Raw genomic sequence first — 15,833 nt, 5'->3', positions numbered from 1 at the left:
GGAACAGGACAGATGTGATGAAAGGGAGGAAGTTTCTACAAACCACTGCACCCAGGAATCTATACCCATCTTGGCCCTGATGGTCTCCCACACACATTTTCCCCCAGGATGAATGTATCTGTTGATAATAAAATGTTCCTGTTACCAGCCTGCAGAGCTTTCTGAGTGTATAACCGAATGTAAATGTGTATAAATTTTCAATTTGTTGAGATCATCCTCAGTCTTATGTTAAAACCTCAAAGGATCAAATTTAATATACGTATAGTAGCTGTAGGCCTCTGTGGAGTGTGTATGGATGACGTCATCACTGCGTAGCACTCCCCAACAAGAAGCCACTTTGATCTTAAGTGGGCCGAACATGTGAAACTGCCCTTTCTGTCACTGTAAAGATGTTGAAGTACACATTTAGAAAAACATAAAGTGCAGTTTCAAAAGTACTGTCTCAGTTTTTCTATATGATAACGAAATAGTGCTGTAGTAAACAAAAGAAATCTATCATCATAGATAAATAAATGTATAAAACTGCAGAGGAAGTTACGGTGTGTTTTTTATTTCCTCTGTGGACTTATTGTAAAAAGTAGACATTTATAGTACGCAATGGAAAAAACAGGAACTTTTCTGTGATTTAACTCTTTATCATTTACTTCATTACTTTGGTTTCTAATAAATGGGCACGGGGGAGTACAGTAAAAAAGTCCAAAATTGATGCCTTCCTATTCATTTCTCAAAGCTGTCAACTGGAATCTTTGCTGGGCCGATTCTGGCCCCAGGGCCTTATGTTTGACACCCCTGGGCTAGCGCCTCTGCTCATATATGGATCTGGATTTTTTTCCCCTATATATCTTATTCAGAAAAAGACATTTTAGGTTCTTAGTTTGTTTGATCTCGTTTTCTTTTAACATCATGTATCCATTTCTCCAGCAGAGGGTGCTGTTTATAGTAGCCGGGGTGGGATGTTGATCAGGCTGAGGCGGTTGGGGCCTGAAACAGAGCGTTGCTCTGTGTGTCAGGACCAGAACACATGAGCCTCAGTCCCGCTTACCGCTCGTTTCACACACACCCCGCCTGCACATGTTTACTCTCAACCAACCCAGACTGTTTGTGAGTGAGGCCCTTTTTTCACCCCCCTCCCCACAAGCCCTCTCTTCCTGCCAAATAAACATTGCACCGGAAATTGCAGGGATTGCTGGGATTTTTCAGGGGGTCCTGGCAGAAAGGAGGAGACGACCAGAACAAGGCTCCTCTCTGTGACACCTTGGAGGTGAGTGGTAGGATGCACGTGTGAGGATGGGGGATCCAGAGTGGAGGGCGTGACCCCTGCTTTAGGTGGTTGATGGGTGTTATCATTACGATACAAACAGGTAAAAGTGACCCAGTTTCCTGTGACACCCTCCTCGACTTCAGGAAGACCAGGAGGGTGTGCTAAGTTAGACCTCAGTGAGCTAAAGGTCAGGAGGGAAGTGATATTCTTGTGACCTTCAGTGGACTCTGCCGTGGATCCAGTGACGGTGCACCTGACCATTCTCCTCTTCTCGTGGCTGTTTATTCCCTCTCCTATCTGCACAAGCCAGCAGTCGAGGGAACACAACAGCCGCCGATGGAGCCGGGCTTTCATAACAGCCCCCTGACAAAGCACACATGAATGGCAGGGTGTGTGCCCTTTGCGTACACAGAACGCTCCCCTCCCGCCTTTGTGTGTGAGTTTTGTCCCAGCTCGCTTCCCATAAATCCCAATGTCTTTACTTGATAATAACAGCCTGGAAAAGCACACAGTATAAAGCCTGTTATTGAGCAGATTGCACCACAAAGATTATTCCACTTGATGACCTTCTGTTTATCTCAGTTAGTGTGAGAGAGTATCCTCTGTGGACAGTCACATATTCTACAGCTGGTGAGCCATCACATTTTAAACACTCTCGCCGCCAGCCTGTAATTAGGATTCTCTGCCTATCCACCACTTCTTAATTATGGTCAGTTAGATCAGATGCATGGTACATGTGCTGTATACACATATGCAGCAATGATATAGCACCAAAGGAAGTTCAAACGAACGCTTTCTCATTTTTCACCGAAGGTTTGAGCGCGCGAGTATCTTTAAACTGAGCAGTGCGTCGTGTTTACAGGACGACGCGTACACATCCTGGTGTGAGTGTGGCTGTGAGACCATAAAGCATGCCAAACGGTGGCAGGCGTGTGCTTAGAGGATGCATGTGCCTGGATGTACACGCACATACGGGATGACGCACTTGACAGATGCATGAAGCGTGTGTATATGTGTGTGTGTGTGTGTGTGTGTCTATGTGTTTGTGTATATAAGCTCCCTGTCTTCTTTTCTCAGCTCTGCTCCTATACCGATCTATGATTCTGTGTTTGGGGAGTCAACAGTAGAGTTCCTGTCCTTAGTTTAAAAATAACTTTGGGACTTAAATTCCTTGCCCCCTTCTCATCCTTGCTAACTGGTACTCTCCTAACCTCGCTCTATGCTTGTTTTTCTTTCCCTTTTCTCCTGTTTTGGAACAGTCTGTACCCTTGGTCTCTTTTTTTTCTTTTCTTTTTTTTGTCAGTTATCCTAAATCCGTCTGTGGCAACAGAGAAATGCCTCAAATTACCAAGGGACCGCTAATAAAAAATTCTTTGACTTTTCCCAAAGACAGCCCTATTTCTGTTACAGTTTTTAAAAAAGAAACAGGGTTCTCAAGATTAATAAAGTTAATATACATTATATAAGCAAGATCTAGAAACACTGCTGCCTACTCTGGACCCAGTTCAGCCAAATGGACTGGCTTAATTCTGAGAGCGGTCCATCAGCCACAGGCTAAAGAGGAGAGGGAGCGTTCGGTTGGCAAGGGTAACTTGCTGTTCTGTGAAGACAACGTGAACACTGAAGAGTATATAGAAGGTTTTGGAGCTGCTATCCAGCCTCAGGAGGTAGGTCGTCTGCTAGCTGATTGGTAGTTTGATCCCCTGGCAGTATGTCCTCACAAGTGTGTGCAAGTGTTTTGAGTGCACCTTATACATCACTCATGCTCAATAAAGTTTTTGATACTTTGCTAAAAAAAAATCACAACTTTATTGCGTTATGCTGAAAAATAAACCGATTGCCCCCATATGATAAGAAGCCATGGTGACACAGGTGTCATCGCCCCTTTACACATTGAGGAAAGTTTCTGTTAAAGTTTCAAAATTGACTTTCCCATAGTTTTCCTGGCAGTAAAAATGGGTCTGGGCTCTTATGAGTTAAACTTATCAGCTCCAAGTGATCCCAAATAAGTAGGAAAGCTCTACTCAAACTTCTAAAAGGGTACCTGATGTTAAAATATGCCAAATAAAATATGTGGAGCTGTGCGCTGTGGCGACTCCTTGTGGATAAGGTGAAAAAATCAGTCCATTTGCCATTCAGCGGGTCTCTTTTCAGAGAAGGCCTTGCTTATTTCAGCAAGACTATGCCAAATCCATATTCTGCATGTTTAATAATAACATAGTTCTGCAGTAAAAGAGTCGGGGTATCAAATTAGCATGCCTGCAAGGAGCCCCACCTGCCTGCGGTTTAAACCTTCTGTTTGAAACAGACAGGCAATCAGAAGGAAGCTGGCAAAGGGAGAGTAGCCTAAAAGGTAAAGGAATTTTAAAAAGGCTTGTTACAGACTGAGGATAAAAAGACGGCATCAAGGCCCAGTTTGAGATATATATGAAAATTAAAAAAAAACCATTCTGCTGGAAAAGAGCATAAAGGAGTCCCTGTAATACTCAGTTTACCGTGTTATTGAGATCAGACACCTTTGGCTACACCCTGAGCACCAGCTGTATCTCGAATTTCTTGGAGTGTGTATGTCCACAATTCTGTGAGTTGGCCGCGCCACTGAAAGAGTAAGAGGAGTGTCGTGGCAGGTGTGGCAGGAGCTCTCCTAAACAAACACTCCACACCTGTCTTCCTCCCTCCTCGTCCTCCTCCTCCACTTCCATTCCCCTCTGTGTATAAACACACGCTTTCTCACAGACACAGAAAGGCGTTTCGTGGCGTTTCGTTCTCTGCAGCAAAGAATCACGTGTGAAAAGTGAGCTGCTTTTGTTCCACTGACCTCACACTATTATCCTGTTCTATCTTTTATTTCTCACTATTTAATATTTCCTTGGCTCTTTCCATGTGCCTTACACCTCTCTCTCTGTCTCGCACACACACCCTGTCTGTCATTTATTTCCACTGAGTTGTTTTTGAAGGTTTGATGTGTTTCTCACCTGCCATGGCTTGCCTTTTTTTTTCTCTTTTCCTTATTACCCTCCTGTCCTTTTGCACCTTCCCTTTTTTAATAGCAGCGACAGGGAGCTTTTCCAGCCAACTCTTGTAGCAGTTTGGGTGGGTTTATGGGCTGACGTTCACCGTTGAGCTCAGAATACAAAGGTCACCACTTGCTTTGATGACTATGCCTTCCATCTCCAAGAGACCCAACAAGTTTGTTTATTACATCTGCTGCAGATGAGACTGAGACCAAAGTGGAAAGTACAGATTCTCTGATGAGTCAATGGAACCTAAAAATTCAGAACAACAACTGTATTTCTCAGACTGCAGCGCATATGTGTGTGTGCCTTTTTGTGAGGGTCGGTGCACACACAGAAGCTTCAGCAAAATCCCGTGTTTTTTTCCCTCTCTTCATTTTCTCTCACCACGCTGGGCTTGTTTACACGGGCCTGTTACATCACCTCCGTGCCCTGACAGAGAGAGATGGATTGTGTGGGAAGAGGATGGAGGTTTGGTGAATACATAATTTTAGTTTTCTGTGTAGGCCTTTGTGCGAGTGAGGACACACTGTGCATATGTATAATGTATGACAGTGCATGCTCCTGCTTTGTGGAACGAGCTGCTGACATACAAATGTAAGCACACTTGCACAAGGGGGTACATGCAATATGTATAATCTACCTTAATTGATACTTGAAGACTGAAATTGTGTTTTTTTAGATGAGAGTTTTCTGTGTTTATAATCATATAGAGTGTGTAAAACAGTGTCTAAAAGGATAAGCTAAGAGCAAGCAGGTGCTTTGAAGCTGCATTATTTCTACTGGCCAGCAGGGGGCAACCCCTCTGGCTGCAAAAAAAGTCCAAAATTGTGGGAGTCAATAGAAAACATGACCTTACTTCTCACTTGATCTAAAAGTGCAGTAAACACTTTCCTGAGGAGTAAGTGTTCTAACTCAGTACTTTCAAATATTTTTGAATACATCATGATGTTAACTTTTTGAATTACGGTCCTATTTACACTAAAATAGACAATAAAGTACGGTATACTTTACAGCGAGCCTAGTTTCTGCAGTATAAGTAAATGGGCTGGTACTTAAACAGTACGTTTCTACTCAACCTGAGGACTCAGAGTGATTTTTACTACAAGCCTCATTCATCTGACCACACACAAGCATCTCCAGAGGAAAGGCATGCAGTGGTTCTACTATTGCTCCACCTATTGCTTGTGATGTTTCAAAACAGGAAAATGGCAACATGATAACCACGGTGATGTCGTCCATCGTTTATTTACAGTTCATAATGATAACGTTTGGCTTTCATCTATTTGGCTTTGACTCCTTGGAAAGGTGTTTCACATATCAATCGATAATTGATTATCATATTTATACTATTAGCACAAAGAGGTAACGGGACAATTTCTTCTCCCGCTGGCACAAATGACCACAGGTTTGCTTAACAATCATTGTAGAGAACAACAAACCCTTCTCACACCTTTCAACTAGCAACCTACTCCATGCATTTGTGTCTCCAGTGAACAGTTTCATGTCTGAGAATGTACTAATGTGGAAAATGTCTACAGTGCTTCTAAAGAGAACAGCAATGTGAGTCCCTAAAAGGGACTTGTTACCTACAAGTTCAGGTACTGAGAATGGCTGGTTTTCCTGTGTCAAAATGACACAGAGACTGTCCAGGCACACATCCCTGGCCTCTCTAACACTCTTACAGTGTACAGATACAGAACTGTTTTTTATGGGTACTTGCTGGTGCAAGTACCCATGAAAACAGGTTGTGTGTGGGAGACATGAGGTCTAAATAGGAACTGATGAATTACACTGATTATTTCAATGATTTTCAGACATCCCTCTCACTCTGTTATGCAGTTAAACCCAGCTCCTAGGAACACTCTGTTCTCCATGTGTTTGCATTTGATCTGCCCAACTCTTGTCTAATAGTATTTTTATAAAGTGGCAGAAGGAAATTCCTAGCTGTTTTCCATGGCTGCCCCCAGTATTAATGTAGCGCAGACGAGCAGCTGCGTATATTTATTTTACTCCTCACAAAGCGGCAGCCGGACAGAGGCTTGCGTGTGAAAAGGACTTTAAAGCATCGAAAATATTATTTTCGCTCGAACATAAATAAATAAACATCCCAGAGCCAGCTCCTCTTTGGAATGTAGTAATTCTGATTTTTTATGAATGAGTGCATTCATGGCTGGCCACGCCCCCTCCCGCAACCAAACCTGTGTTGGAGGTCCAAGCCCCGCCTCCTTCCAATGCCCTCCCGCCCTGTTTTTCTTTTTTTTCCAACTTTGGCCGCGCGCCTGTGTCCTAATTGGTTAAAGGAGGGCTGGGGTGGGCGTGGTTGCCATAAAAAGAAAGGGAACGATATAAAAACAAGGCTCAAACTTTTGGTCTGTGAGAACTTGAGAGATTGGTGGAAGACGTGTGAGGATACATAAATATATATATATTTTTTGCGAGTCGGATTTTACTGTTGTGGACCAACGCTATTGCTCACTTGAAGGATTTGGGCTTTTCCTGTCACAGAGCGCTGTTTTTAAACGCTCTCCCGTCTTCCATGTGAGCACGCTGACAGCATGGGGACGCTGCTATTATTTGCTGCCTTACAAGTGGTTACAGTCGCTTCGGTGAGTACGTGAAGTGTTCTCCCTTCATGCAAACGCACGAGCTCTAAGGTCTCACGCGCCTGTGCTGCTCTCGTGCTGTCAGGGTCTGCTCTCCATGCTGGTGTTAGCGCTGCGTGCCAAAATAATAATGGCCCAGTGGCTCCCAGCACTGTTAAGATTGTCATTGCTTATTAATACGGCGGCTACTGTGCTTTCTGGTTGGCTGGTTTCCAAATTGAGGCTTGAGGAGCAATAAGAGGTCTTGAGCGGTGTTTCAAGAGGTCCCATGTAAAGTCAGTTGAGTCATTTTACGATTTGTTTGGCGGTTTATTTCCATTACATTTTGTAATGTTACACTACAAATGTGATCACTAGTGTCCGAAGCATATTCAAGTAAAGGGGAAATATATGCAAACTATATAAATGTAATTGGTTACACTCTCTTCGCAGTCTAATTAAATTATCTGACAAGTAAAAGTAATAAACCCTACTATGTGTACACCGGCTTCCATCCAACTGTAGGTCTAAAATTATATCACAGTAATTTTATCCAATGGGTATAAAAATACACTTCGATATGAAGTCGTTCCGCTCCATAAATATCTCAAGGAATATTATGTGACTTTTGGCTGGGAGATGCTTTAACTTACCATGTTATGCACGGTGATTCACGAGTTATTGTTCAGTCTTTGTGTAATGTAATTTTAAACCCTCCCAGGAACCTCAGCAGTGAGTGAAAGCAGTGCCAGTGCTGGTTCTGGCACACCAGAACTTGGCCCGGGTTAAGAGAGTGGCGGCGGAGTCAGGAAGGGATCACTGTAGGTGATCTGACTGCGGACAGTCAGACTGACAGCTCCCTGTGATGCACAGGCTGTGTGATCCCAATAAATGCTGGGAGTGGTGAGAGTGGCTTGTGTGTGTGTCGACACAGAAGGGGGTCAGAAACAAAAGATTTAGAAGCCGGGAGGTGGGGGTCAGTGAACGTACCTTTCATCCCCTCTTGCCAGGCGAATGCCAAGCGGAAGGCGACAGAGGGCTACAGATACCCCTGTGGGGTTCAGGACAGTGCCGAGTATTCAGGCAATATTTTAAGCCACACACACACACGCATTCATACATACACGTTGAGGACTTTCTGTGATCTGGGTAACTTGAGTCAATCTGTTGTCCTGCCTGGTTCCAGTGTGATTTTTCTCTTTATTCCTTTTGGTGCAGAAGGTTAAATTACTCTGTCCCTTCCTGCAGGTGACTGCTGAGTGTCCAGTAGTGTGCGAGTGCCCAGCAGTGCCCCCATCTTGCCCCCCAGGGGTAAGTTCAGTCCCAGACGGATGCGGCTGCTGCAAGGTGTGCGCTGCCCAGCTAAACCAAGACTGCCATGAGGGGCGCCCTTGTGACCACCATAAAGGACTGGAGTGCAATTATGGCAATGATGTGGGCCGAACCCATGGCATCTGCAGGGGTATGTACCACAGAGGTGGCAGAGCAGGGATGGTGGGGGTGGGAAGGGTTGAGAAGTGGTGAATTTTTTTTTTTTTTACCCCTGCTTTAGATCAGGCACAGCTTTGGGGGTTGAAGTAAGGCAATGTGTAACTTCAGGGTGGGGAATCTGGCTTCTGAGCCAGGGCGGCTGGGGTTTCTCTTTGATAGGGGCTTGAGGTTTGAAGCCTGTGCCACGTTTCAAAAAACAGAGCACCTTCATGAGCCTGTGACTGAAACCCGGCCAGCCCCAGTATTTATATAAGTGCTGCAGTGTGTACACAAACAGGCCTGTGAAACACACAAACACACATGCACAGACAGTGGTATTTTTATATGTGTGTTTATTTGGGGGTGTTGCTATATAAAGGGGGGTGGGGGTATCCGGGGTGTTGTGTGGGGAGTCCCACTCAGGGTGTTAAGGGAAAGGACGTTGTAAACAAGTCAACGTTCCCTTTCTGGTCTAAGAATAGTGTTTGCTTCTTAAATGTGGAGATGTTGCGACTGTTCTCTCTCTCCTTTCATCTGTCCACCACACACATTAAATACACAGTCACATAAAAGTCTTGCTATTTGATGTCTAAAGACTAAGTGTGTGCTATTAAAAGCGTTCTGACCAGCTCGCCTGTCTTCTCTCTTCCTCCCAGCGAAGGCCGAGGGCCGCTCCTGCGAATACAGCGGTCGGATTTATCAAAACGGCGAGAACTTCAGAGCTGGTTGCAAACACCAATGCACTTGCATCGATGGAGCAGTAGGGTGCGTGCCTCTTTGCCCCAGCCACGTGCCCTTGGCGTCACCTTCCTGCCCTGCCCCGCAGCTGGTCAAGGTGCCCGGGCAGTGCTGCCTCAGCATCGACTGCCACAAGGGAACCACGGTCGTGCCCCCGGTGTATCGCCGACCCCAGCCTCCCGCTTTCCCTCCGTACCCTCCATTCATTCCCTACCCAGTGTATCCCTACCCAAAGCCTTTCCCGAAGCCTTACCGGAAGTTTTACACTTACAAACACAAAAAGGAGAAGGATACCCTTGGCAACGAACTGGTGGAAGCGGTACGCAAGTGGGGCAAGCCACGTGGAAACAAGCACCTGGCAGGTGAGGAGTTGGTGACCTGCTGTGGAGTGCGCCTGTTTCCACTACACAGTAAAGTGTCCTGTTTACGCTTTATTCACTTCAGCCCGCTGATGCACAAACGGCCTCGCTGTGAGCCGTCTCCCCGGCGTCCATGCATGTGTTTTGGCATTTATGTGAAGCTTGTTTTCCACTGGCTCCTTGCACACCAGAGGTGCTCTTGGTCGCACTCACACACACTGCTCTTTCACAGCACATGCCTCCGTCACCCAGCTTTCCCTGCTCTGTAATCATCCTCTCTGTGCGTCAGTGTTGCCTGTTCAGTGAATAAGGCCAGTGTGCTGTGCATCTGTGTACCTCTGCTTTTCCCTCAAACTTCCCAGTAGCCACTTCACTCCCCCTGCTTAACTCCTGCTGACCTGGCTTCTCTCTGGCTCTCTCTCAATATTTCCCATCATCGCTCTCCCTCACGTGTCCTTTCTTTCATCTCTCGTAGCCTGGAAGCAAACAAGTGATGAGTGCGTGGTTCAGACCACTTCCTGGTCCGAGTGTTCCCGGAGCTGTGGGATGGGCGTTTCTTCTCGTGTTACAAATGACAATGCTCAGTGTAAAATGATCAAGGAGACGCGCCTGTGCAACATTCGGCCCTGCAGCTCCATGTCCATCCCAGTCAAGGTGAGGAATGCATGAGTGTGTTTGGATGCTTTAAAGATCCTTATAAAGGCAGACCTTCTTCTCATGACCCCAGCCACGGAGTTCCAGCAACCAGACTAAATAAGATTCAGGAAAGAAGCGTCTCTCGAGGGGCAGTTTGTATTAATATCATGGCATGTATAAAGCCCCCTCCCCTCGAATCCCTCTGTTGCTGGACCCCTTTTTGATCCATTCTGTCTATTCAAAGTCCTGTTGCTGTGTGAGATGAAAACAGAGGGGAACGAGACCTGTGGCTTCAGCTCGTTGTAGATCAGAGTATATCAAAGTATATCAAAGTGTAGCTAATTAGTTTGAAAGTTTTGAAAATACCATTTCACATTTCCTGCCAGAGGGTTGGTTGTGATGATTGACAACACTCTCAATACAGTAAATGTCTTCATACAGTAAATATGAAAACTAGAATGAAACTAGAGAGAACAGCCTGGCTCAGTTCAAAGATCATAAAACGCTCTAATGAAATCCTGCTTTACTGGAACTGAATTATAAAAGTAAAATTTCAACAGGGCTAAGATCAGAAAGCCTTGCCTGGTTAAACGGCAAGTGCTCAACGCCAAGAAGTAGGCCACAACACATCCTGTAGCTTCATCACAACCTCTGAAGACGCAGAGCGTCAACAGACATACTTAATTACCTACACTTTGGAGTCATTAGAAGACATTAGGAACGTGTAACTTGTAATAAAAAAGTAACTGGCAACGGCCCCATCCTGTACATGGTACAGCTCATGTCATCATCACTTTGATCTACCCAAATATAATAAACATAATTGGCTTAATTACTACTAAATATGATGACTACTAAAAAAGTTAAAAGCGCAACTTTAAACATTTTGCTACAGGTCAGACACTTTAACTTTTGCATTAATATGAATAACAGGGGCTTTTTAATTTTAAACACAGAATTTAAGATGGAAATAACTGCAAAGGCAAACTGTGTAAAACAAACAAACAAAAAACCCCCACCATAGATCATGCAGTTTGTTCGTACAAATACACAGTAAAAGAAACCAAAAAAACATCATGGTGGTGACCAAAATGCTAATACAGAGGCTTCAAAATGCATCTTACTGTGTCTGTGTTTTTTTTTTTTTTTTTTATATACAGTCTATAATTAATAGATTGATACCTGCTAATGCGACTTTCAGTTGCTCCTTTATTCACGAAGCTGCACTTTTTTTACTGGCTTCATGTTCACGTTTGAACTTTGACTACATAAGTGTGAATCGGAGAACTTTTTGCTGCTGCGACAGAGGAATAACTCTGTCTCCTTCACTGACGTGACACCGCGGCCGACAGCTGCACTCGGTGGCACTATGCTGTGTGATTTAAAGAGCACTTCGCCCACTCTGTTGCTCTCTCACATTTCAAACAAAACACTCTCAGAAACATTTTGCCCCCTGCCTCGAGCCACTCATGAAGCTGATTGGCTTGTTGTGCACCTGTTTCTCTGAGCTCTCCCAGTGTTTGCAGAGCTGCTGTGGGTGTTAATGGAAACAAGTGTCAATCCTTAACTATCGCTGGCACGCTATTCTCTCTGGCGCTCATCTGCTGTTCTGACCTTTTATTTCTTTCAGCCCATTAACTTTGTTTTTCACGTCATGAGCGATGAATAACAAGTTGCTTGATGCTGCTCTATGGTACGGTGGCAGCTCTAATTTCAAGCAAACGTGAAGCCATAAAGCTTTCACTGGAGCACAGTTTTAAACCGGCTACACACCACACCCATGCCTCCTGTGCCAAAGAAAGACTTTGTTAGCAGATTTTATGGATCACCCAGAGAGTCAAATTCTCTAAATATCTCGACAACCTTTAGACCTGGTAGAGTTAAGTATGTAAGGTGAATTTATGCGGTTATTCATGTTCCCCTGACTATTCCTGACATCACTGGATGTCAGGATCACTGGATCACTGTAAGGTTTGGTCCACATTCAGGGTAAACTGGAATCATAGAGTGTATATAAAAGATGAATTTAGCTCTATTAGCCATTAGTTAGTGATTGGAGGGTCTGACCAAAAACTCTGCATGCTCACACAATAGCCACTTGATAATCACAAGGTAAGCCCACAATTAAGCATACTATGTTTTATTAGCTATTTTGATCATAATTTATAAAACGATAAGACCTCAAATCGCTAAATAAAGACTAAAAATTCTGCAAGAAAGTGTTTAAAGAGCTCAGAGATCAAGTGTACAGTTGCCCTGAGAGGTCAAATGCAGTGCAACTTAAGAAAACACCAAGAAAATAGAAAAATGCTGCAAAAGTACACAAAACAAAGGAAGTGTTTTTGGGGGAGATGTGATGGAACAACTGTGGTAGATGTTAGGATTGCACTGGGACGTGCTTTAAAAAAAAAAAAAAAAGCTTATGTTCTATCTACTTTGTCTTCCTCATACTTGTGGCCAATTTTGAAACAATTGCACCTGGATGGTTAAGATGCACAGAGACAGACTGGGGTTTGAACCAGGAACCCTCTTGCTCTGTTTGCTAACTGATATTGTTTATATACATGTCCACCTTTTATATACAGTCTGTGATTTTTGGTGACATTATAGCAGTTTTAAATTTGGGCACTACTTTATGTCAGTGCCATCAACATCAGTTCATTTACTTTTCACTGGAAAACATTCCCCTTGTGACAGGCTAAACCAGGATGGTGAACAGTACAGCCTCACAGCCCTGCGTGCATGGCTGTAGACACCTGGTGAAGCCTTTTCACTGGAAAAACTGAATTGCTTCTTTCTTCTTTCTCCGTCCACAGAAAGGAAGGAAGTGCTCTCGCACCCATAAGGCCCCAGAGCCACATCGTCTGTCATATGCTGGCTGTAGGAGCACTCGCCTCTATCGGCCCAACTACTGTGGAGTATGCCGGGACGGCCGCTGCTGCTCGCCACGTCGCACCCGCACAGCTAACGTGACCTTTGCCTGCCCTGACGGCGAACGCTTCAGCAGGTCCGTGATGTTCATCCAGTCGTGCAAGTGCAGCGACGAGTGCAACCATCTCAACGAGGCCGTAATGCCCCCACAGCTGTGGCTCTATGGGGACACGCACAAATTCAATGACTAGCGGCGTTACCCTGCCAAACCTACATTCCTTCATAAAAACAGACATTAACTCCCCCATCTCACCCCCGCCCCAGCAGTACCCATTATAGAGTAGTTGTCCTTAGTGGATCCATGAGCGGAACACACACCGAAACATTTGAGGATGAATGCGGAAAAGAGGAATGTGTCTCGGACTGGGCGTACCTCACAATGTGGAAACCGCAAAAGTGACCAGGCCCTGCTTTAGTGTAGATAAAAAGCTGTTTCTGGCCTTGCCAGACTTTAAACTGTGAATAAATCTTTGGGTGTAAGCAGACCCCATGTTAGTGCCCAGCTTCAAAAGTTCCCTAGAACTGTTTTTGGGAACAGCTGAGAAACACAGACATGCATAAGTCTTTCGTGTGCTGAAGGATTCACGGTGTGGATTTGACAAACCTGCTGGAATCACGTCTGCGCACTCCAGTATATGACAACTGATAGACTAAGTGACAAAGAAGAATAGGATGGCGTTGGTAGAAGATGGAAGTTTGTCTCAGATGTTTTGACGGGAATGTGGTTTGGGTCATTTTATGGTATTTATTCTCTGGTATTTATTGTCGAGACAGACATGATGACACAGCAGCCTGCCACTGGGGAAGGTGGCGCTGCTATTCTCGGAGAATCGATGTGGCAGAACAACAATATCAGGCGGACAATACTGCTGAGCCCAGAGAGAGGGTGAGGAACTGCCATCAAACCAGGACTTGACCCCGGGCTCAGATTTGGTCAGAAAGCCATATCTAATGATGAACAACAAATGATAAAGGAGGAAATGAGGTATATACAATGGATAAAGTTGGAGTTGAACTTGGTGGTTGGAGGCATTAGTGGGAAAACATGTCAAAGGTTGTTTACACAGCTGGACTCATCCCCTCGCCTTGCCTTCACAAGAAACTGAGACATTTCGCGAGCATCCGAAGAACACGCTCGGGATTCTGTCGCCAACAAGTCGACCACCTAATTTGGCCAGGTACAATCCTGACTCGTGATGGCAGAAGGAGACAATCGTCCACTCTGGTTTGTTTTATAAATGAATTTTGGAAAGCTGCGTGTGCCACGGTAAATGTGTTATTTGTGATTTGAAGGTGGAACTGCTCTGTCGTCTAATCTGGCTCGTAACTGAGCAGCCTCTTCATGTTAAAGTGCGTCCTGTTTCTGAGAAATGCTGTTGAAAAGCTGTTCAGTCATTTCACACGGCTGTGAGAAGAGCTTTATATAATTTTGTTTTCAGGGGGTTGAGGTCTACAGCTGCCAAATGTCAGCAGGAGCCTACCTCTAAGGACACTAACACTGTCAAGTCTATCTTCAGGTTGTACGTTACGGATGGCTTAGCCCTTTATTATGATTATCCACCCGACTTGGTGTTTGGGTTGACGTTTGAGCACCTTACAGCAACCTTGATTCACAGCCTAATCTGGTATCCACATACAGATGAGTTGAAATCACGAACTGCCTTTTTTAAAATTACTGTATACAGTGGTAACTTCGTCTCAGTGGAAGCACCAATGTACTTTATCCGTTTGTGCCATAAATTACACATTTTTGCCCTGAGGTGAATGTTTTTCCCCCCCTACCATCTCAACTACAAAACATCTGCTGCCCCAAATCCTTATCAGGAGTTCTTTTTAAACTTTAATTTGCTAAGAAATGTCTTGTGTTTTCCATTGCTATTTTGCCCATGAAGATGCTGTGGTTTTGATATTGTATCTTTAGTTTTATTGAGGGAAACTATAGTGCAGCTATGTACAGACACATTGTTACCTTTGTAGTTCTATCTGCTGTATAAGGGCCAATCATTATACTGAAGTAGTCCATGTATAGTTTAGCACTGGACGAGGCAGGGTTCAGATCGTTTATGAGCATTAAGTGCCAATTTTGAAAGCTTGATGACTGTAGAACTAGTAGTGTACATTAAGTCTGTAATTTTCTGTAATGAGTCATGCTTAAGATCTTATGCTTAAAAAAAAAAGTGTTCCTTGTGATTAACTCTTCTTGGAATCTGGTTAGTTTACAGTTGACTTTAAGAGCTGGAATGAGTTCATCATCGTTTCGCTTTTAAAAAAATAAAATTCTCTCTGACAATCACTGTTGAACATTTATCAAAAGAGGATTTTTTTGTCACGTAGGTTAAATTATACAGCAACTCTATGGTGTAGCGCTTAACACATCCCCCTAACATGCAGATAAATGCATCTGGTTTAAATTGAGTCAGATCAAACATGCAGATCCAGCTGCTGTGGCGGAGCAGCCAAAGATCTGCAATTTCACAGCTATGCTAGCAGCCCTGCAACGAGCCATACTATGTTAACATTTAGCAGGCATTTCATGTATTTACACATGTACACTACAGTCACTATTTGGTACTAAAGAAAAGTTACTTAGTAGCAAGATAAATTTGCGCCTGCCCAACTGCACTTAAGATATCAACATCCAATATCGAGTTACTGTGCAGCAATAAAAATTGCAGAGAACCATCACTATGACTCTGCACAGTGATGTTTATCCAGTATTGAATTGTTGCTAAATCATCTAAGCAGATTTCCACTTGTTTAACACTTTGAATTTTTAATACTTAAAACAAAATACCAAGAAAAAAAAAAAATACAGTTAAACAGTGACATGTTTTGCCCC

At 44.1% G+C, this 15,833-nt stretch overlaps 1 protein-coding gene across 1 annotated transcript; it reads left to right on the top strand.

Annotated features, from left to right (window-relative positions):
* Positions 1–6,622: 6,622 nt before the first annotated feature.
* On the top strand, positions 6,623–15,287 carry si:ch211-106h11.3 (CCN family member 1). Its single transcript, XM_004562937.4, has 5 exons — positions 6,623–6,884; positions 8,109–8,322; positions 8,987–9,430; positions 9,903–10,081; positions 12,880–15,287. Exons 1-5 carry the CDS (start codon positions 6,834–6,836, stop codon positions 13,183–13,185), a joined length of 1,194 nt encoding a protein of 397 aa, XP_004562994.1. The 5' UTR covers positions 6,623–6,833; the 3' UTR covers positions 13,186–15,287.
* The last annotated feature ends 546 nt before the right edge of the window (positions 15,288–15,833 follow it).

The sequence above is a fragment of the Maylandia zebra genome, linkage group LG4 (assembly GCF_041146795.1).
Source record: "Maylandia zebra isolate NMK-2024a linkage group LG4, Mzebra_GT3a, whole genome shotgun sequence".
NCBI classification, from domain to species: Eukaryota; Metazoa; Chordata; class Actinopteri; order Cichliformes; family Cichlidae; genus Maylandia; species Maylandia zebra.
The sequence above is the reverse complement of the archived record's forward strand: the minus strand, read 5'-3'. Positions and strand labels throughout refer to the sequence as shown.

Bases quoted from the DNA above. Each gene is read 5' to 3' on its own strand.
- si:ch211-106h11.3 (XM_004562937.4), top strand. From the start codon at position 6,834: ATGGGGACGCTGCTATTATTTGCTGCCTTACAAGTGGTTACAGTCGCT. The intron at 6,885-8,108 runs GTGAGTACGTGA...CCCTTCCTGCAG, and splicing joins AAGTGGTTACAGTCGCTTCG to GTGACTGCTGAGTGTCCAGT. The intron at 9,431-9,902 runs GTGAGGAGTTGG...CATCTCTCGTAG, and splicing joins TGGAAACAAGCACCTGGCAG to CCTGGAAGCAAACAAGTGAT.